The sequence below is a fragment of the Peromyscus leucopus genome, chromosome 3 (genome assembly GCF_004664715.2).
Source record: "Peromyscus leucopus breed LL Stock chromosome 3, UCI_PerLeu_2.1, whole genome shotgun sequence".
In the NCBI taxonomy this organism is placed as follows: Eukaryota; Metazoa; Chordata; class Mammalia; order Rodentia; family Cricetidae; genus Peromyscus; species Peromyscus leucopus.
Window position 1 is genome coordinate 158,141,301 of NC_051065.1, and position 21,369 is coordinate 158,162,669.

Sequence of the window (21,369 nt, forward strand, 5' to 3'; positions counted from 1 at the left end):
AACTCTGGGGAAACCCTTGTCTACTTCAGATGGAGGAAGCTCTGCTCTGGATCCTCCTTTTCAGCTGAGATGCAAAAGGCTAGTAAGAGGCAGCTCTTCAAATGTTAGGGGCAAGATAAGCCCTGCGAACAAGCTAGGGACCTAGCAGAAGGACTCTGTGGCAGGGGCTTTAAGGCCAAAGGAGGAAGGAGTCTATGTACATGTAACAGCAGCTTGAGGAGCTTATGGATACAGAGTATGAGGCTTGTGTTCTATTCCACGTGTGACAGGGGACTCTAGAAAGCAAGAGGAAGGGGGCTGGAAAGATGGCTCAGAGGTTAAGAGCACTGATTGTTCTTCCAGAGGTCCTGAGTTCAATTCCCAGCACCCACATGGTGGCTTACAACCATCTGTAATGAGATCTGGCTCCCTCTTCTGTGTATATAATAAATAAATAAATCTTTAAAAAAAAAAAAAGAAAACAAGAGGAAGATGTGACATATTCTGTTCAAAGCTATTTCTTTGGCTGCTGAATTGTGAATAGATTGTAGTGAAATACTCCACTTTAAAGGCAAGTACACCAGCTAGAGATGATGGGAACTTGGGCTAATATGGCGGTGCTGAGTTGGAGGGAAGTGGGCTGAGATGGTGATGTTGAGATGGAGGGAAGTGAGCCGAGATAGCGATGTTGGGATGGAGGGAAGTAAGCTGAGATGGTGAGGTTGAGATGGAGGGAAGTGAGCTGAGATGGTGAGGTTGAGATGAAGGGAAGTGAGCTGAGATAGTGATGTTGGGATGGAGGGAAGTAAGCTGAGATGGTGAGGTTGAGATGGAGGGAAGTGAGCTGAGATGGTGCTGAGATAGAGGGGAGTGAGCTGAGATGGTGATGCTGAGATAGAGGGAAGTGAGCTGAGATGGTGATGTTGAGATAGAGGGAAGTGGGTCGAGATGGTGATGCTGAGATGGAGGGGAGTGAGCTGAGATGGAGGGAAATGAGCTGAGATGGTGATGCTGAGATGGAGGGGAGTGAGCTGAGATGGTGATGCTGAGATGGAGGGGAGTGAGCTGAGATGGTGATGCTGAGATGGAGGGAAGTGGGCCACTGAAGTTAAGAAGGGTAGAGAGCTCTGAAGAGCCGTTCTCTGACTTCCAATTGAAGTGGTCAGGTGAGGGGGTCACTTATGGAAATGTCGGAGACTTACATAGGAATAGTTTGGGGACATGGGAAGAGCATTTTGGGGAACATTTAAAGTATGAGATCCTTGGGGGGCAGCGTTGTGTGACTTACCCCATATAGGGGTAAAAGTCCACTTGGTGAACCATGAGTTTTATTGGGGTTACTAACAGGAATATGGGTGAGGGGTTACTCACAGGAGCAGAAACTACTTACTCAAATACAGCTGCATCGATAAGGTCCACCACCAGCTCAGGGAAGAGGTCACAGAGCTGGAAACCTGGAGCACACTGTACAGCTCTCAGGCAGCTCAACAAGTTAGAGTGTCCTTTCCAGGTGCCTCAGTTGGTCTAAACCTCTTCCAGGGAGCTCTGCTGGGTTCTGCTTCTTCCAGGCAGTTGGTATGGTCTCAACCAAGTCTCCTTTGGAGCTTGGCTTCCAGTCTAAGAGGGTCTCTCAGCTTTTATATTTACTTTGGCCAGGGTGTGTGTGTGTGGGTGGGGGGAGTTGGCTAGTGAATCTATTCAGTTTCAGAGACTTCCTGAAAGTACTTTGAGTTGTTTACCTTCCTGCTTAAGGAGCTTCCCTGCAGGATGCAATGCTTCAAACTCTGAGGAACCTGTTACACAAACAGGTGGGTAAGGAAACTGTGGTCTGTCCACACAACGGAATATTATTCAACCATAAAAATAAATGAACTACTGAATCATGACCTACGGATGAACTGTAGACAAATTATGGTAAGCTAAAGAAGCCAGATTCAGGAGAGAAACCACAAGGAGAGTGATTCTTTTCTCTGAAATCTCTCTCTTTTCTCTCTATCAAACCTGCAGAAAGAGAGAGATTAGCTGTTGCCTGAGTCAGGAGGCTGGAATAAAGGACTGTAGATGGGCATGTGAGATCTTTCTAATATTGTTGTTGTTTTAAGGGAAAGAAAGTTCCTTGGTTAAAACCACAATCAAAGCCAACTAAACATCAACATGCGATTTTGTTTTCTTTCCCCAGGGGAGAGAGCAGAGTGCGGCACAACCAGGTGAGAGTTGGGGAATCCTGTGCCCTTGTACTGGCTGCCTGAAGTCTGAGAGGATGCGGTGGGTGGGTAGATGTATAAGCTGAAGATAGCCTCCTGGGAACTAGGGAAGCTGGATAGTTTTCACCACCTCTGGGGGTTTTGGGGTGATGGGGGAGGGTACGGTGGCTACTGAGGCAGCCTTGCTTGTTTTCGCTTTAGACTGATAAAGCCACGCTCCAGCAGGCTGGCCACAGGGAGGGGGCTTTCATAGCTGCTTTGGGACAGTGGGAGATGTCCTGTCCGGTGGGAGGGTAGTGGATCCCAGGGTGTCTAAAGGCACTAGCAGAGGCCACAGGCCACAGGGTGGCTGTTTTCTCCTCTTGGATATGTTACATGGCCACTGCCCAAACTTCCCTATAGGTGGTCCAGGTCCAGCCTGGGAGCTCAGTTGCGAAGGCTTTGCAGTTGGCTGATAGTGTGCACAGATGGCCACGCGCATGCTGCATACACATGGATGTGTGCCCAGATTACGCCCCCCCCCCTCCGCCCGCACTGCCCATCATACTTTGGCTTGAAGTTCAGTGGGAACTGGATGGACTGGCGAGGCCAATCATATAGGCAACTCATGCTTCCTTCTAGCTTTTTCCGCATCTCCCTTTGTGCTTTCCCTGAGCACACCAGAGCCAGTGAACACTTTCACTCAGCAGCTTTCAGCCTTTCACAGGCTTTAGATGCCTAAGCAGCCAGCACTGCCCTGGCATCTGAGTTTTCACCATCAATCTAGCAGTGGCCCAGAGGTCTGCCCTCTATCATGTGTGGCTACTTTTTAGTTGGGAGCTACTTTTTACCTCATGTAGTAGGGCTCAGTGACTCGACGATATTATCTCCTTCCAAATCAATTCTTCCCAGTGGCTCAGAATCCTGAAAAGCTGTCCTACTTGGCAAGAGCAAAGATGACCCTTCAACTCTCCCCTGCTCTTGGGGAAGCAAGTAGGCGTGGCAAAGGCTTGGGAAGCTGTGGAGTTTAGTGTGTTGGACCTGGAGATTTAGGGCTTTCCAGGAATCCAGCTGTTTATCTGGGCCCAGGCAGTTTGGGAACATGGAGATGATTCACAGGCAAGGACCCTCCCACATGTGGAACAGCAGATGAGCAGGCAACTCTTGAAAAACCCAAATTTGTTACTATTTTTTTTTTTTCTGGTAAGAGAATGTTACTATGGTCCTAAGAGGACAGAAGCCGTTTTACGCCAAAGTGGGATGAATTGGGCCATGGCTCACTGCCTCTTAATCTCCAAAATACAGGCAGAAGGAGCTTGCTCCAGCGAAATGATGGGGGCAGGGGCCATAATATATCTCTTGGCCCAGTAGTCTCAGTCTCATCCTTCAACTCTGGAAAGCCCAGGATAAATATATATATATATCTTTCTCACCTGTTTTGGCCTAGGGCCTGGGGAATCCAAGTTCAGGTTGCTAGACCTCCCACTTAGGCATGCTGTCCTAAATTTCAGACCTAGCCAGATACTTTCTGGCTCATTATTAAACTTGTGGAGCTCATTGTTCAATCTGAAAGTGGTTTTAAAATGAGTCTCAGAGGTCCTTGGTAATGTCCCCACACCTTGGCTGTGCCAACTGTAGATTCTCAGACACAGTCTAGGTCATCTGGGGCCATCATCAGAGCAGGCTCCCTCGGCCAAGTTGCTCTTACCCCTGTTTAAATGGCCATTTTCTCACACTTAAGAGCTGTATTTTTTTTTTTTTTAATGCCCCCAATTCATCACAGCCCTGGGATTCAGGCTGACCAGATGTGCTAATGTGTTTTGAAGAATTGCTAAACATGGCAAAGTGGGATGTAAATACCAGTTGTTAATCGTTGTACTTTGAAGAGAGGTCGGCCTCCTTAACCAGGTTGACAAGAGGCTCTAGTCCTGATTAGAGGGCAGCTGGGTGATGTCATGACCAATCAAATACAGCTCGGTGCACATCCAACCCCAGTTTCCACGAGCCCCCCTGCTGTGGAGCATCAGTGCTGCCACCACTTTGGATATTGACGCCCACATCTGTTGGGATGTTTAGGGGAAATTCTTAATCACTCGCTTTGTGTCACAGACTAATTCTGAGGCCACGCCTGTGTTGCCAGCAGATGCTAATTTTCCTCCCAGCTGAAAAGCAGAAAGGGGACATTGGTCTCTGGTTTCCTTTCCCTGCCCTCTGTGGTCTTCTCTGTTCCTGTCTTCCCGGCTTCTCTCTCTTTCTTTCCCTTTTTTTTTTATTTGCTCTGCAACTGAGCAGCAGAAGAGATGGAAGGCTTAGGCCGCCCCACTTCCCCTGGCTGAGCTGCCCCCACCCTCCCCACTTTGTGTCCCACCCAGCGTTCCAGTAAGTCGATACCGATTTGATGTCATTCAAAGTTGGGATAGCTATGTTTCCCTGTCAGAGATTCCAGCAGTGCCCAGGGCCCCACGGGGGACAGAGGGACTAACCATTGCGGCTTCATGTTCTTTTACACTCTGGATTTGGCAGGAAAAACGGGGAAGCATACCCTACATTTATTTCCTTTTATTCTACTCTGCAAAACAAACAAACAAACAACAACAACAAAAAGAAAAAACCAGGAACCCCTGTGAGTTCTTTTATGAAAACCCTCCACCTGGGTTCCTAGAACTTTCCATTCTGTATTTTCAGTACCTATACCAAGGTCCCCATTCTTACCGGCCACGAGAGCTTAATAGGCAGTTGGCAAAATCACTCTCTCAACTTCGTACTTGTGCTGGAGCCTCTAATAGGAAGAACTACATTCAACTCCCAGCTCTGGACGGATCCTATCTGTGTGGCCTTGGGCAAATTCTTTAATTTCTGTGGGCTCCTTTGCCTCCCAGGCTGGTGAGGAGGTTAATCCTGCCTGTTAATTGTATCCTCCTTATTCTTAATCACTAAATTTGGATCCTATGGCTTTGTGTCACCTTTTTGACAATCATTTTTTTGGCTTTTACACTTGAAAACTCAAAATCAGATCTACTGTATGCAATTCCCCCTCCCTGTTTTCACACATCCTCAAAAAAAGATGTAATGCATTTTAAAAGGCAATGACATGGACTTAGCTAACCAAATCCACATAGATCCAGGATGGACTGGAGATAATCTTGCCTGTTGTTTCTCTTCAGAATCTTGGTTGTGCTGTTCTTTTGGTTTTCTTGATTGGGTGGCATGCTATTTGGACTCAACTGTGTCTTTGCCCATGCATGTCCTGGAGTTGGCAGCCTTTGCTCAACACTTGAACACCCAGGAGGACTTGGCTAGATTGTCCTGCATGGCTGGACTGCTAAAGGACATGAATACAATAAACCCACAGGAGAGAGGCAGGACAACCCTCATTCATCTGCATTGCTTCCCCAGTCCATATGGTTCTTGCCTGTGAGCTGGGGATGCACCTTAGTTGACAGAATGCTTGCTTACCCTGAGTTCAATTGCTAACACCACATAAAACCCAGGTCATACTCATCTACCTAGCAAGTTTGAAGCCACCCTGGACTACAGGAGACTGTCTCAGAAAAAAACATATAGAATATTCTTGCCCATGTATAGCAATCAATCAAGACTTGGGGAAGGGGCAGATTTTTGCTTCTCATATATGACTGTTATCTGTCTGGCTGAGTATATACCTGTTGCTCCTAAAGTTTGGAGCAAACCATTTGAAAATGAACAGGCTTGTTTGGTGAGGGTGCTTCCTCCTATCTTTTTAAAGCCTTTCTTCCTGAGAGCCGGCAGCATTGAGTTAGGCCAGTTTATGTAGTGAAATGAGCAAATAAGCCAACCCAGGCCTATGCATGGCGAGCAACTGTGGACACAGGTCTAGTGTCTATGGCTATTTCATTGTTCCTCGTGGACTGTGGTATAAGGTTTCCCCTCCCTGTGGATAACAGCAGAACACAGGGAACAGAGATCTGAAAGCAAAGCAAGACACTTTCAACCTGACCCCTGTGACAAGGACTAATGGGACAGATGAGTCTGCCATTAGAAATGACAAGGTGTCACAGTGCCATGTCCATGACTTGAAATTAAAAAACAAAACAAACAACTCCCCCCCCCAAAAAAAAAACCAAAAAACCTGAACTTGGAGGGGAAGGGGGATGGAGGTATGTCTGACTGATGCTCTCTCCAGGCCTTCCTTTTTGTAGATAGAACCATGTGTAATGGGAAGATACCAGGTTAAGTGTGATAATGGATTTGACAACGCTCCAATCAAAAATGTACTTGATTGATGAGTGGGATAATAACATCCCAGGCCACCTACGGATCCTAAAGAAGCTGTAGCTTGCCTCCTGGCATCTAGATGTCTGGCTCACAGATCTATGCAATAAACATGAGTCATATGCTTTTGAAATGCCAAGAGGCATTAGGAAGACAGTGCCCCCAGTACATTGGGAGTTGGGCCTTGGTGATAGATTTAAGCCAAAATTATGAAAATTAACCCTCTGGGTTATGTTCGAAAGTCTCTTGCTTTCTTGGGCTACAGATGACACCTCTCTCCCCTGACCCCCTCCATCTGGTCTGCAGGATGCCATCCTCTGGCTGGCATTGCAGGAGCTTCTTGGATTCATCCCATCCCCCGAGAACGTAGAATGCATTTGTGTTTTGTGAGTGTTGCTCCTGCTTGGCATTGTGGTAAACTAAGATCTAAAACATCCGGAGGCCTTCAGATGGAACATGGGAAACCAGTGTGTTGGGGTCCAGAGGCTCCCCTCTGTGTTTTGTGTTTTCCTCCAGTTGTGGGTTTGAAGAGCATCTCTCCCAGTGGTATATTTATGTTGGTTGCTTTCTTGATTTCTTTTGTTCCGTTTTCCCCTAGGCCCCCCTGTCTTCCCCCTAAACCACAGAAAATGAGGAGACCTAGGCCTCTTTCAGTGTATAGCCATAAACTCTTTAACGGCAGTATGGAAGCATTCATTAAGGTACTTGCTGGGGAGCCATGGAGTCCGCGAATGAGTCCAAAGTAATGGCAGCCTCTCTTCTCCCTGTCCCTTCCAGCTCCAGCCTCAACCCTTCAACCCTTAGCCAGGCCCCACGGAGCTAGCTTCTCACTGTAGTCTCTTCTTGGCTTCAGTGAGGCATTCCGTTGGAGAATTCTCCTTCTGACTAGTGGGCCCTGCGGGGCCACTCATCTCCGCTGTGAGGGGAGGGGTCTGATCACGTAAGCACAAAGGAGGTGGACTGTCAGCACGTGCTCCCAGCCAGCTGGCCTCATTTGCTGCAGGGGCTGCAGTCCTAACACCTGAAGGGCAGCGGAGGAAACTCAGCTTCACTCCCTCCTCCCACAATAGGAGCCTGATTGAGAACAGCACAAAGGGAGCCCCCCCCCCTCATGGGTTTCCATACAAGACAATTACCCTTTGTTAGCTGAGTATCTACGAGCATGCGAAGCCGTGGGGTTCCCATAAGAAGAGTTTCTTCCACTGAATTTGGCTTTCGGTAGTTGGTTTGAAGGGTCGGAGTAGAGTTGAGGTAGTCCTTCTAAGTGTTAGCTTAACCCTTGACATGGAGCTGAAGTTAAAAATTGAAATGTTTCAGCTAAGTGAGTTAATTTTTTCCTGTCCCTACCCCCAGTGGGTATAAGATCAAGGCATCCAGGATCAAACTGAAGAAGGCAAAGATGGTGTTAGAGTCAAGATGTGTTCTTGGGGAAAAGGGAGGGGAGGTCGTCGCCAGTTGTTTGAAAGTCCACCACTAGCCAATGAAGACAATTTCTGCAGAAAAGAGGACTACTGTAGGTAGGGGAAGGGTAGAGTCTCATGGCATCAGTCATGATTTTGGAGTTACAGGGGTTGACCCCATGCACCAGCTCTCTGTCCTCTGTCCTCTGGCAGGGTGCAGCCAGACCTGGAGGACAGAGAAGGGCTAGAGACATGCAGAAGTCGGCCTCGAGGATGGGCCGGGTAGACAGAGCCATCTGAGGTCAAGGGACTACCTCTGCCTATAGACTGAGTCCTCAGAACAGCACAAGAGCTAGAGAAAGAGGAGGAAGGATTTCCCCTGAACAGGGACAGTGGGGGATGCCTTAGAGTGCCTCATAGGACCGAAGGCCCCAAATTAGAGGTCCTTCAGGAACTGTGTGACTCACAGGGAGCCACTCAGTGGGTCATGGCAGGTGGGGCTGTGTCAGAAGAGTGCTTCATTTCTTCATCAGCCTCTGTCTTCCCCTGTACTTCCCTCTCAGTCACCCTTGCTCCCGGCTGAGCCGCTCTCCAGGCTGCAAAGGAGCTGGCTGATCACTTCCCGTCTTTAGAGAGCCTAGCACAGGGCCAAGAGTGCAGGAGAGGCACATGGGAAGTCCCACAGGAACATGCTGTTACAATTCAGAGCAAGAAAAGCTGTGAGCTGGGGCCCAGGTGGCCTTGCCAGGGGCTTGGAAGGATCGGGGTTGGGGATAAAGAGAGGATCGGGACAGAAGGGGTCCCTGAAGGAGGGAAAGATGCACTGAGATCTGAGATGGGGATTCCTCCCCCGAGTGTCTCTGATCTCTGGAAATGGTAGATCAGTTAGTATACGTGGAAGAAACTGACTCTTATTTGACACTATTTCAAAGTCATATCTTTAGTGGAAGTCACTGTCTTCCTAGTGTGGCAATAAAGCAACTTGACAGTGCACCTGACCGACACTTTAGACCTTATTCAACTCCGTGTTTGTTTGCCCCTTCAGGTGGTTACTTTGGGAAGCCATCTTACTATTCTACTACATCACCGTGCTCCAATGGTGTTTTGGCTAATCTTCTTTAGAGCCTGTTACACAGCCTTTATTGTTGGTGCCAAAACTTCCTGTTAGAATGGATACTTTGGTCCACTACAGGGCTGAGGTGATGGTGTGGTAATTACAAGGCATGGCATGCAAGCATGAGGCCATGAGTTCAATCCCTACACACTTGGAATCCTAGCACTAGGGAGTCAGATGGATGCCAAGGGCTCTCTGGCTGCCAGCCTAGCCTAATTAGAAAGTTCAAAATCAAGGTGCCTGACTTATGAGGTTGACCTTTGGCACATACACACATACGTAGGAACACACACACACACACACACACACACACACACACACACACACACACACACGTTCATATGTCTGAACGTACAACAGAGTCCTCAGCTTTGAAAACACAGGCCTATGGACAGAGTTTTGGTCAAACAATCCCACTGTGTTGCTGGGATTGTAATGCCCTAGCAGAACAAAGAGAGGAGTTTCAAGTCAATTATGGAGAAGTATTTTTGGAGTCAGACTTATGAACTTCCTGGACTCTACCTGAGACAAGCCCTTATAAAAACCCAAAACCCTTGTGTTTTTATTCTCTCAGACTTAAGGAGACTCCATTTATATTAAAAGTCCATGGTAACGCCTAGAAGGTCCACCTGTGGGGTTGGTGGAGAGTCCCCATCTTGCGTCTATAAAATGAAAGTAATCTTCTACTCTGTGAGTTTAGGAGAGCACAGAATGAGCTGATACATGTATGTTCCTAGAACACTCCTGGCTCTGTGTAAGCCTGATCTATTATTCATGTTAGGACAGCATCTAGAGTCCCTTTGGACCAGGCTGTTGCTGAGTTCTGGAAGTCATGTGGGTTTAGCTGACATCATGGCAACTCAGATCCCAATTGTTGAGATGGCAAAACTGGACATATTGTGCCCCAAGAAGTCACATGTCCCTTTAGTCAACTTGGCTTCTTCACTGAGCTTGGGTGTGACTCAGCTCCCGCCTAGACCCTCAAGTCACTGCCCACATGACCAGAAAAACCGGGCAGACACTCCCAATGTGGGAAGAAAGGCTTCAAGTGCACCCTCAAGGTTGCAAAAACTTACTCTCTCCCTCATCTTCATCCTTCCAGCTTCTGTGTTCCTAAAGGGTCTCAGAGCTAGGGTGACAGTAAAGGATTGGGAAGGGGAGCAGAACCACGCTTCCAGCCAGCGAAGGTTATCGAGGTATTGGGTGTGTTTGGAGTCTGGAATCTGGTGCAACCCGCTGGACCATGTCTAAGGAGATTTTGTGAAGTAGAGCATCTGTCCAAGAGTGAAGATTCCAGAGGTGAATTCTAAGACAGCGTGCAATAGACATGAAGGATTCCATCTGTGGGCAGATGGGCTAACCTTGTAGGTCTTCAGTGGACTCTTGCTCATTGGTGAAGGCCTTGTGTTGAGGAGAAGCTAGACATGGATCTGGGAATGAAGTTGACACACATTTCCTACATTTTGACAAGGACTGAAAGAGGCCCCTCCATCGCTGATATCTGGGAAAGAGGCTAGGCCGCCTATTAGAAGGCTGGCTGGGGACTGCTCCAGAAGTCCTAGGAGGCCCCAAGGCTGAGACCCCTCCCCGTGGGCAGGCTATCGGGCAAATGCCCCAGGACCATTGCTGGCTGCCATTGCATTTTGGCATTCACGGACTCTGAAGGATCTGCATACTCTAACTGATCTTACTCCTGCATAATCTTTTCTTTTTCTCCTGCTTTGCTGCCTGTTTCTTTTTTTGTTATCAGAGGAAGAAGAAATGCTCGAACCAGGAACCAGGTATTTACTAGATAGGCCCACAAGCCCCATGAAACTAGTAGATGGATGCCTTCTAGAGCAAGGTCCATGTGCCCTGTTGCTTGGTGGGCCTGTCTCCTATCCAACCCCCAGATGTAGCATCAGCAGGTGGGGGGTGTGGCGGAGCGAGGAGCCCACCAAGTTAATAGCTTCTGGGGAGGCTATTGATTTAATTTTAAAAGAAAGCTTTGTTTTGTGTTTTAAATGGTACTCATGATGTGACCTGAAGTAACAATAGGTCATCCAGCTTTAGAACTCTGAAAGAAAACTGACCCTTGCCCAACTAGGAACTGTAGACTAATCTAGAAAGGTGTAATTGAATGTCCTTTCATATCCTAGGTACAACTACTTAAATTGCATCCTATTCAGCCTTTATAATGGTGGTTAGTCACCAGATGGCCAATGTCTGATATTAGCATCTTCTAGAACTTCTCCACATACCATGCTCACTGTTAAGCAAAATATGTACCTGGGTATTTAAGTTGAAACAGTATGAATAAGATTCACCTTCCCTTCTTAGAGCCTCACAGGGCCAGGCCTTCCTCACCCACAATGTGTTCTGACATGAGACACCTTAGTAATAGAGAGAGGTATTGATCCTCCTCTTCGTCCCCAAGCCCTGGGAAAAGATACTGAGTTTGGGCAAAGTGGAGGTGGGAGAAGTCAGGCCATCCTTCAAGCTCAGACTGCAGCCCCCTCCACACACTGGCTTCCATCTCTCCTGCCCCCAGTCTGCCTGTCAAGCTGGGTAAGAAGAGAGAGCATTTCTTTGACTTTATCCTAGGCCTTCTTCCGCACCTAACCGAAGGCTGTACGGTAACTATTCCTGGAGACTAGAGTTAGCGGTTCCTCGCTTGCTTTCCTACTAATCACGTGGTACTAATCTTCTGGCTTGACCTGATCATCATGTCTGCAATGTCTTTTGCCTGTGGCTGGATGCCAAGCCTGATAAAACTCACATTTTTTTTTTTCTTTCTTAAGGATTCAGGACAAGCTATACCACTTGTAGTTGAGAGCTGTATTCGATTCATCAATTTATATGGTAAGCGCCATCTCAGCTCACTGTGTTCAGTTCACTGTGGAACAGGTGCTGGACTGTTCTAGGGGAAAATGATAGTCTCCATCATTCTGGAAGACTTCCTGTGCTCGCTCTGCTCCAGAGAATGGCTGGTACCTGGAGCACTGTCTTTGGAGTCCACATGTCTGTGTCCGGGGTGGGAGAAGGAAGGTTATGTGAGGGGCCCAGCACTTCAGGTCACAGGGGAGCAGCTCTGGCATGGACAGAAGGACTATTTCAGCTCTGTCCTCACTCAGAGTCATTCGGGTTGATACGCTGTAAGCGCCTTGAAGGGAATGGTGTTGGGAATTTGTTAACCATGGTGTTACCAGAAAGCAACTTGTGTTGAACTTACTCAGTCACCTCAAAACATAACAGGCTCCATTTTGGCTGTGAGGAATGCAGGAGCGATAGAAGCAAGTACCATGTCATCCCTGCAGGGTAGCAGTCTCAGAACAAGGAAGTCCATAGCAGGAAAAGAAGTGTAGTCACCCGTTAGCATCTCTAGGGATTAGATCTAGGACCACTGCAGACCTCCAGATCAGCAGACTCTGAAGTCCATTGTATAAAATACTGTGGCTTTTACACATCACCCATACAATCTTCCCATAGATAGTAAGCCACCCAGAGAGACAGCTAGGACCAATCCTATGGAAATAATCATGTTGTTTGGGGACTAGTAAACCAGTATCTATACATGTCTAATTCAGATGCAACTTTTTTTTTTTTAATTTCTAAGCTGCTGTTAGTTGAGTCACTAAATATATAGTATTGGATATTATATAGCCATTATAGTGGCTCATGGATATAGTAGACTATAATATAATGTCTCATAGCAACATGGCCATGAAACTAATTAAAAGGAGGATAGATGGTGACTTTGGGGGTAGGCTGCTTGACTGAAGTGGGAGAAGAACCCCAAGGAAAGCAGCCATACAACTGGGGTGGGGAGAATGGGAAAATGGCAGGCGGAAGGAAGGGCAGTGGGGTGGTCAGGGCTAATGACCCAGAAGAGTGGGAGAAGACTCTGGGGTGGTAGAAATGCTAAACAAAACCACACTCAAAAGTGATTATGTATGCTTGCCATCTCAGCATTAGGGAGACTGAGGCAGAAAGATCACCAAGAGTTGGAGGCTGGCCTGGGCTACCTCGTAAGATTGAGGTCAGCCTGGACACATCATGTCACAACTTAAATATCTGGGGGCATACCTTGTTTAACAGTAAGCATGACACATGAAGAAAATTTCGAAGTTGTTGGTATCAGCCTGGCCATCTAGTGGCTCGTTCGGTGGAAAAGGCTTAAATAAGGAGACAAAAAAACAACCAAAGCACATAGCATGCCCCTGCCAGTGTCCACTAAACCCTTACCTTTAAGGGGAAACAATACACTGTAGCATGAAGAATTGTTGTATCCAAAACAACCAAGACCGGGAAAGACATTGTAGCATGAAGAATTGTTCTATCCAAAACAACCAAGACTGGGAAAGACATTGTAGCATGAAGAATTGTTCTATCCAAAACAACTGAGACTGGGAAAGATACCCAGTGTCTGCCGTCATTTTCATTTGAAAGAGGCGGGTCCTCTGATTCCTGCAATTGTGTGGGTCACTGTTAGGTCCTCACAGCTCCAGTCAAAGTCAGACTCCACTTTGAGCAGCATGCCTGCTCTTTAATATTGAGTCCATGCTCTTTCCTTTTTCTTTCTTGGAAAAGGGTGCTATTCTATAGCCCAGGCTGTCCTTGAACTCTGAAAAATCTTCCTGCCTCAGTTTCAGCTTTGATAATGCTGGGACTATAATATGAGCAATTCTGCCTAGCTAACCAGTTTATTGTATTTATTAATTTTTGGTGCTGGAGACCTAACCCAGGGCCTAGTGTCCACAAGACAAAGCACTCTGCCCCTGAGCTGTGCCTCCAACTCTCTGACTCCCCAGTCCCAGGTCAGGATGTACTCTGAAGTTTAGGTTTTCTTAAGACAAGAAGTTACCCAAATGGGAGGGAAGGAATAGTTGGCAGCATTTTCCTTCAGAACCAGGAGCAAGTTCACAGACACGAAGCTCTGCATGTGTCTGAGTATTGGGGCCAGCTGTAGTTCATTGTCAATGCTCGCTTGGGGTTCCAGCTAGGAGCTGTCACCAGGAATGGCTGTTATAAAAGATGGAAGGAGAAAGAGATAAGCGTGGGAGAGACCGCCAGCAATTCCAGGAGCCAGATGAACTCTAGGCCTTGCGTTATTTACATTTACTGTTTGCTTGTGTTGTTATTTCTTTTTTAGGACTCCAGCAGCAGGGAATATTCAGAGTTCCAGGGTCTCAAGTTGAAGTCAATGACATCAAGAATTCCTTTGAGAGAGGTGAGTGTGGCTGACCATCTCAAGTTTGTGAGGCAGGAGAAGCCAGGGTTGACACAGGTCTCAGGGCCAGTAGTGCACAGGGGCCCTGGGCCCACAGTGCCTTTCAAGAGCTCTGTGTGTTCATATTCTTCTTCACTTTGTACCCCATGACACAGTGGTGGTAGCTGGAAATAGCCATAGTGGTAGTGTTTATACCATAGACATTGGCACACCCCAAGATCCTTTCAACAGTTCTCCTCTAAGCATCCAGCTCTTCTCCCTTTTCCCTTTACCACATGCTGAACATTGCTAACCCCACGTTCTACGTCCACACATTTAAGTGTTGATGTAACACACAAGTGGAAAGTTCCACACTTGACTTCCTGGGCCAGACACAGCCAAGACGCAGCTACACAAATGATACCTTGTCAAAGAACCATCAGGCTGTGTGTGCAACGCAGGTGGATTTTTATGTGGATACTTGCTCTCACTCCAAGACACCAAAATTCTAAAATCCCGAAGCTTCTGGCCCCGCCCATTTTAGTGTTTGATACTTTTATTGCTTCATTTTACTTTATTTTTGAGATAGTGTCTGGACTAGCCTTAAACTCTTGCCGATACTCTTGTCTCTATTTTCCGATTGCTGAGATTACAGGTATGAGCTATCAGACCTGACTTTCCACACACACTGTGTGTGATTACATGATTGTGTGAGTATACATGTATGTACAAGTATACATATGCACTTGTGAGTGGGGTGTGTGTGTGTGTGTGTGTGTGTGTGTGTGTGTGTGTGTTTGAATGTGCAAAGCATACGGCTTGTGGAGGCCAGAGGTGTCATCTCACACGTTCTGTCTACCTTGTTTTTTGGGTCAGGGTATCTCTCACTGGCCTAGAGCTCACAAACTAGGATAGGATGGCTGGCCGGCAAGCCCCAGGGATCTGACTGCCCTCACCTCCTCAGCACTGGGATTTCAAGGGCATGCCACTGTGCCTGGCTAGTTTGGGTTCTATTTATTTATTTATTTGTGTTTTTGTACATTTTTGGCTGCTTTTTATTTTTTACACAGGTGGATTTAGGGGATCACACTCAAGTCCTTATGCATGTCAAGAACTTCATCAACTAAGCATCTTCCCAGCCTGCTTCTCGTTATGTTTTGAGATAGAGTTTCACTTAGCCCAGGTTAGCTTCTAACTCACTACATAGCCAAGGCAGATTTTGAAGTCCTGAACCTCCTGCCTACTGGAATTGCAGGCATGAGCTACCAGCCTGGGCCTCCCATACCCTGTTGTCTTAGTTAGGGTTTTTATTGTTGTGATAAAACACCATGACCAAAAGCAGCTTGGGGAGGAAAGGGTCTGTGTCAGCTTACAACTCTCAGGTCACACTCCATCCCTGGGAGAAATCAGGGCAGGAACTCAAAGCGGGAACCTGGAGTCAGAACTGGAGCAGAGGCCATGGAGGATTGCTGCAGGCTGGCTTGCTCAGCTTGCTTTTTTATACAACCCAGAACCACCTACCAGGGGTAGCATCATCCATAATGGGCTGGGTCCTCCTGCATCAATCACTAATTAAGGTCAAGCTTATGGAGGCATTTCCTCTTCCCATATAACTCTAGCTGTGTCAAGTGGATGGATCAAGGATGCTCATCCTGAGTTATAACTGCTTACTGGCACCTCTCCAGTGGGCTTTACAATGGTGTCTGGGAGGAAGAACCTGGAAAGAAGTTTGGCATGTTTCTATGTATAAAGGCAGCTACACCTTAGGAAAGTTGGGAGATGAAGAGTGGCTTCTAGAAGAGTGGCCCAGTTCTTTGTTTTTCCAAGACACTGTTTTTTGGCAACTTACACAATAGGAGGAATCAACCATGCATTTTCCTGTCCCCCTCCAAGTTCCCACTTTAATTAATCAAGGGTACGACACAGAGGTGGTAAGGACAGGACAGGCACATATGATGGACCAAGTACAGCCTCACTTGGCCTTAGAATTGCTGACGAGGACAGGTGGCTGGTGACAGTGTCCCTGAAAAGGAAGGACCCACTGTCCACGAGAAGCTCCCTTCTCAAATGTCCTCCTTTACCTGCACAGTGCCTAGCTCACTGCCATAGCAGAACTGGAAATTCAAGCCTTTTTTATTCAAGAAAACACATTTAGACATCTCAATCCCTGGTTCTAGAGCCAAGCCCCACGCTGGTCATCCCACATCCTCATTTCAGGGACAGGAAGAAGAGCTGGGTAGCAGGCAACCCAGACTGAATCCCTGCATCCAGTTTCATGCCATTTTTGAAAGACATGTAGTACGTCCCTCCTCATTCTGACTTACTTCCTTATTCTTTGCGTGGTTCTGATGCTGAGGACTCTGATCCCAGAACCATGTCCCAGCAGCACATCCCATCCCAGTGGGCAGTGAATACGAAAAATGCATTGTTTCCCTTTTCCTTTCTCAATACTCAGCTGGCTGGGGCATGCTCCATAGCCTTGAACTCTTTGTAATCCTCCTGCTTCAGCTTCTCCAGGTCTGGTTAGCAGGCACTTTCTTATCTGTTTTTATGGGAGCCTCCTTGGCTTAGGAGTGTACGGTGTAATGCCATTGGCTGAGCTCTGAGCGAGTCCCTGTGAGACTTGCACCCACCCAGTTCCCACATTTATTATCTTCTTTGAAGGTGTGAAGCCTCTGTCTGCCAGACCCGCAGTTCTACTATAGAGCATGTCCGGCTTCAGGGTAGAGGAAGCAGTCTGCAGTCTTGGGTATTGAGAGCAAATCTGGCTGGCTGTGGTGCCCAGTGGCCTTCTAGGGAACAGGGAAGCTTCATCTCTGGAGAACATTCCAGAATACCGGGCATTTAACACCAGAAGGCCCCCGAATGCTGCTGCTTTTAGCAACTGTCAGTCATTTGTTCACTCAGCAAGCATGCAGCAAACCCTCCACTGTAGGAGACCGTGGACCAGGACCTGGAAATACAAGTCAAGCAGAACTGTCCCTACAAATGGGGAGGCCAGGTTAATAAACAGATGGTGTGTCTGAGCCAGAATGGAGTGAGTACTGGTTAGTATGGGAGCCCCTGATCCTGACTGCATGGAGGAAAGGAGAGAAGAGCCAGGGATGGCTTCCAGGGAGGAAGTGCCTAAGCTGAGGCTTGATGCCTGGGGCCAAGGGAAGCAAAGGGAAGGGAAGGCATCCCAGCCAAGGGAACAACATGTGCAAAGCCAGGAAGTCAGTGTTGTGCCTCACTGCCCTGACCTCTCCTGATGTCACTGATGGGACAGGCCAGAATCCACCCCTCACCCCTTTCAACACCACGGTGACCTCGATCCTCAGTTTTGTAAATGGACAGAACACTGTTCTAGAACCTTCCCTGTTTGCACTCTCTGGTGTGCTCCTTGGAGAGGACTGGCACCCTGGCAGGACCCCCCCCCAACCTTTCCCTGTGTTCTCTTTCTCTGTTGGTGAGCTTGTGGCAATGGGCAACCCCACCCTGTCCTCAGCTCTCAGCTGAGGCCAGCACTTCCTGCCACTTGCTTGGGTACGGTGTACAGGTGACATGTGAGTGAAAAGAATTCCCTGCTCTTGTCAAGGCTTGGGTCCCCATCCAGTGGGAATCTCCTGACCCACATCACAGCCACATAAAAAGAAAGAAAGAAAGAAAGAAGGAAAGAAAGAAAGAAAGAAGAATAAAGAAAGGAAGGAAGGAGAAAGAAAAAAAGAAACAAACAAAAAGTTCTCTGTTTTCTTCTTCCATATTTGCAGCTGGTTCCTCTCCTTCTCTCATTCCGCAATGATTCTCCCTTTCCCAGCTGCCTTGTTCTTTGGGAAGACATATTGCATTGGAGTTTGACCCTCCGCTAGGATTCACTAGTGGAACATAGCTTTCCATCAGGCTTACCTGGAACATTAGCTCTCCTTCTCCTTCTAGATAAAGCCATCATCTACATGATCTTCAGCTTTGAGTTGTCATTCCTGACCCAGATAGACTGGTCTTGCATGAGACCAGAGGCTTGGACTGATGGTAGGGAACACCAGAGTAATTCCATTCAGGGACAGAGTGCCTTCTGGGAGACAGGCAAGAACTGATGATGATGATGATGATGATGGTGGTGGTGGTGGTGATGATGGTGGTGATGATGCCGATGATAATGATGACAACGTGTGTGTATGCATGCATGTATATTTCTGTGTATATACACATATAGAAAGTTAACATGTTAATAAAGCAGTTATTTTTAAATGTGTTCTTTCTCCCTTCCCCATAAGAAAGTATTATGGGAGAAACATTCTCACCTCCTTGGTGGGGACATCTGAGAGGTTAACCTAGGAAACACCATTGTCTGGGCTGCCACATGCGCTTATTCAGGGCAGATGGGAGCTGTCTCTGGCTCATGCTCTGTAAGCTGCAAGCCCCAGTACAGAACAGGAGAAGACTTTCTCGGATTGGCACTCAACACATTGCAACTAGAAGAGGCTGCCACTGACACACGTCCACTTCCTCTGAGAGCACAGGAAAGAGATCCAAGTTGGGTGCCAGATCTGTTCATGGCTTGCCAGGTGTTCTGGCTGTTAGTGCAAACCTCCCTCAACACCTTCAGGGAGGTGTTAGATTGCTCTCTGCTTCCTTTCACTTCCCCCAGGAAAATTCCCAACAATAGAGCAGCTTAGCAGTCCTCAGTTAAACTTCAGAGCCACTCCTCTGAAATGCCATATTTCCCCATCCAACTGACAAAAATTCGAGAGATTGGCAATGTGCCTTGGGCGGAGCTGGAGAAGACAGCCTTCTCAAGAAGTTGTCATTAGCAGGAGTACAAAGGTGTCGCCCCGTGAGAGGGCTTTGACCATCGGTGAGGAACCACATCCAAGATGACCCACTGTGCCCACTTCCAGGAACTGAGAGGAGACCTGCCCCCACAAGTACAAATGCACGCATGCAGGGTATTCGCCACGGCAGTGTTTACCACAGCAGGAGACTTAAAGAAGTCAATGTGGGGCTGGTGAGATGGCTCAATGGATAATTGCACTTGTTTCTAAGCCTTAATGACCCAAGTTTGATTCCTGGGTTCCATATGGTAGAAAGAATTGACTTCTGCAAGTTGTCCTCTGACCTCCAGGTATGTGCCTTCTTATATACATACAAATAACTAAGTAAATAATTATAATCCAAAAATTAAGTTAAATGTAGACCTCTAAGAAGTCAAGGGAGTCAAGCGTGGCCTCCCTATGTGACAGGGTTCTTCAACACCATTAGAGAGAGAAGACTTCTGGGAAGTAATTTGGAGAGTGTTCTAGGATTTGTTGATGCCAAGGAACAAGTTTATGTAGTGACATTCTGTGTAAGAAGCAAGGGTCTAAAGAACATAAACAGCCATTCCCATCCTTAGAGTGCTGGCTCAAGAACCACCCTAGAAGACAGAAAACCAACAGTGCTCAGGGCATTTCTGAAATGTCGGATTTTTATCGACCCTCCACAGCAGGCACATCCACCCATTCTCTGTAGATGACTCACGATGCTCAATGCAATGAAAACACCATATGTGGTGGTTAAACTGTTGCTTAGGGAAGAGATACAAAAAACAAGTTTGCATGCATTCCGTGCAGACAGGATCTCTTGAGTGTGAGGTGTGTGTGTGTGTGTGTGTGTGTGTGTGTGTGTGTGTGTGTGTGCACGTGCACGCGTGGAGGCCAGAAGTCAACATTAAGTGTCTTCCTTCTTCACCTTATATGTTGGAGACCCAGCCCCACACTGAATCTGGAACTTGCTGATTGTCTAGACTGGCTGGCTTCAGAAATGTAGGGGTTCTCCTGTCTGCCCCCCTCAGTGCTGGATTACACACACTACCACATCTGTCTTTCTATATGGATGCTTGGGATCAAGATGCTGTGCAGCAAGCCACCCACTGATCCATCTCCCTGGTTCCCAGAGGCAATCTTTTCTTCAAAATATCTTCATTAGCTTTTGTTGAATCCACAGATACGCAGCGTATGAGTAGGGAGGGATGACTGTACATGTATTTGCTTATCTGCTAGAGAGGAAACACAGCAGGCAAGTCAGACTAAAGAAAATGGTGACGTGTAAGGTGTGAGGGAAAGGGTAAAGCTGGGCCTTCTCTCTGAGAAACTTGGGGGCTGAGGGCCTGAGTTCAGATGCCCAGCATCTATGTAGAAGCCAGGAGCAGCAGTAGGTTTCTGAAACCCCAGTGTTGGAGAGTCCAGACAAGTGGCTGTCTGAGCTCCCTGGCCAGCCAGACTGACTGAATCAGTGAGCTCCTGGGGTAACAAGGTAAGACTGGAGACTGACTCCGTGGGGTGTGTCATGCTGACCACAGGGACTCAGGCAGGCATAAAGGGCCAGGAATTCAAGGCTCACTTCACAGGTCTCATGTTTGTTACACAAAGAAAATACCTTTGTGGTATTTAAAGAAAAAAAAGAGGCTAGCCCCGTAGCCCACTGCTCTGTGTCACCGGTAGCTGGGCACATCTGACATGTGTGTCTGTATTCTTGCCCAAAGCAGTCAACCTGAGTCGCATCATGAGGAAAATAAAAGAAAGTCAGAATATGAGGCAATTCTGTCTTCTGTAAGACAGAAAGGACTACATCATCAAACACAAACTTAGCACTCAAAGAACATTGGTGTTCATTTTATACTTATAAAACCACACGCCTGAAATCTCAGCATTTGGGAGCAGAAGCAGAAGGATTATCCCAAGTTCCAGGCCATCCAGGGCTACATGGAGACCATGTCTCTAACAAACAAACAGAAAGAACAACTACCAACTCCTAAATGAACTGTGGGAACTCAGAATAGTGCTTTTATTTCGAAAACAAAATGCCATGACAGACCTAGTGGGTAGGATTTGAATGTGGGCTGTGTGCGATGTTATTTTTGGAGGGATTGTCTCTTTCTTGAGTTAGATAAGGTTATTGTTAGCTGAGAATATGCTGATCCTTCAGAGAAATGTGTTATGATGTCAAAAGTTCTCAGATCCTTGAGCCATGGTGTATATAATAAAGAGAAAACTCAGGAGAGGGGAGAGGAAAAGGTGATAGACATTTATGATTGGATGCTTATCCCTTTTCTGAGGATTTGAACATTTTCTAATAGGAAATTTAAAACATGACGAGACTGAGGATCACAGGTTCTCGGGCTTGTCTCATCCTCTTTTTCTCCTGTCCAGGCTGGCCGGGTCACCTCCTATTCCATCTGACAACAGAGTATCTTCCAGTATTGGAGAGAGATTGCCTTTTCTCACCAGCCTAAAACAT

The 21,369-nt window shown here is 47.2% G+C and overlaps 1 protein-coding gene across 4 annotated transcripts in view; it reads left to right on the forward strand.

The window, feature by feature from the left end:
• The window catches only part of Srgap3 (SLIT-ROBO Rho GTPase activating protein 3), a 232,955-nt gene that overhangs the window by 188,387 nt on the left and 23,199 nt on the right, over window positions 1–21,369 (forward strand). For 2 of the 4 annotated variants that reach the window (XM_028863879.2, XM_028863883.2), the window contains exons 11-15: window positions 2,159–2,186; window positions 4,455–4,541; window positions 10,678–10,708; window positions 11,708–11,768; window positions 14,059–14,136. In XM_028863879.2, the coding sequence (XP_028719712.1) occupies window positions 2,159–2,186; window positions 4,455–4,541; window positions 10,678–10,708; window positions 11,708–11,768; window positions 14,059–14,136 (285 nt within the window). Of the gene's footprint in view, window positions 1–2,158; window positions 2,187–4,454; window positions 4,542–7,011; window positions 7,115–10,677; window positions 10,709–11,707; window positions 11,769–14,058; window positions 14,137–21,369 lie in introns of all 4 variants that reach the window. The other 2 variants (XM_028863881.2, XM_028863882.2) reach the window with 2 other exon arrangements.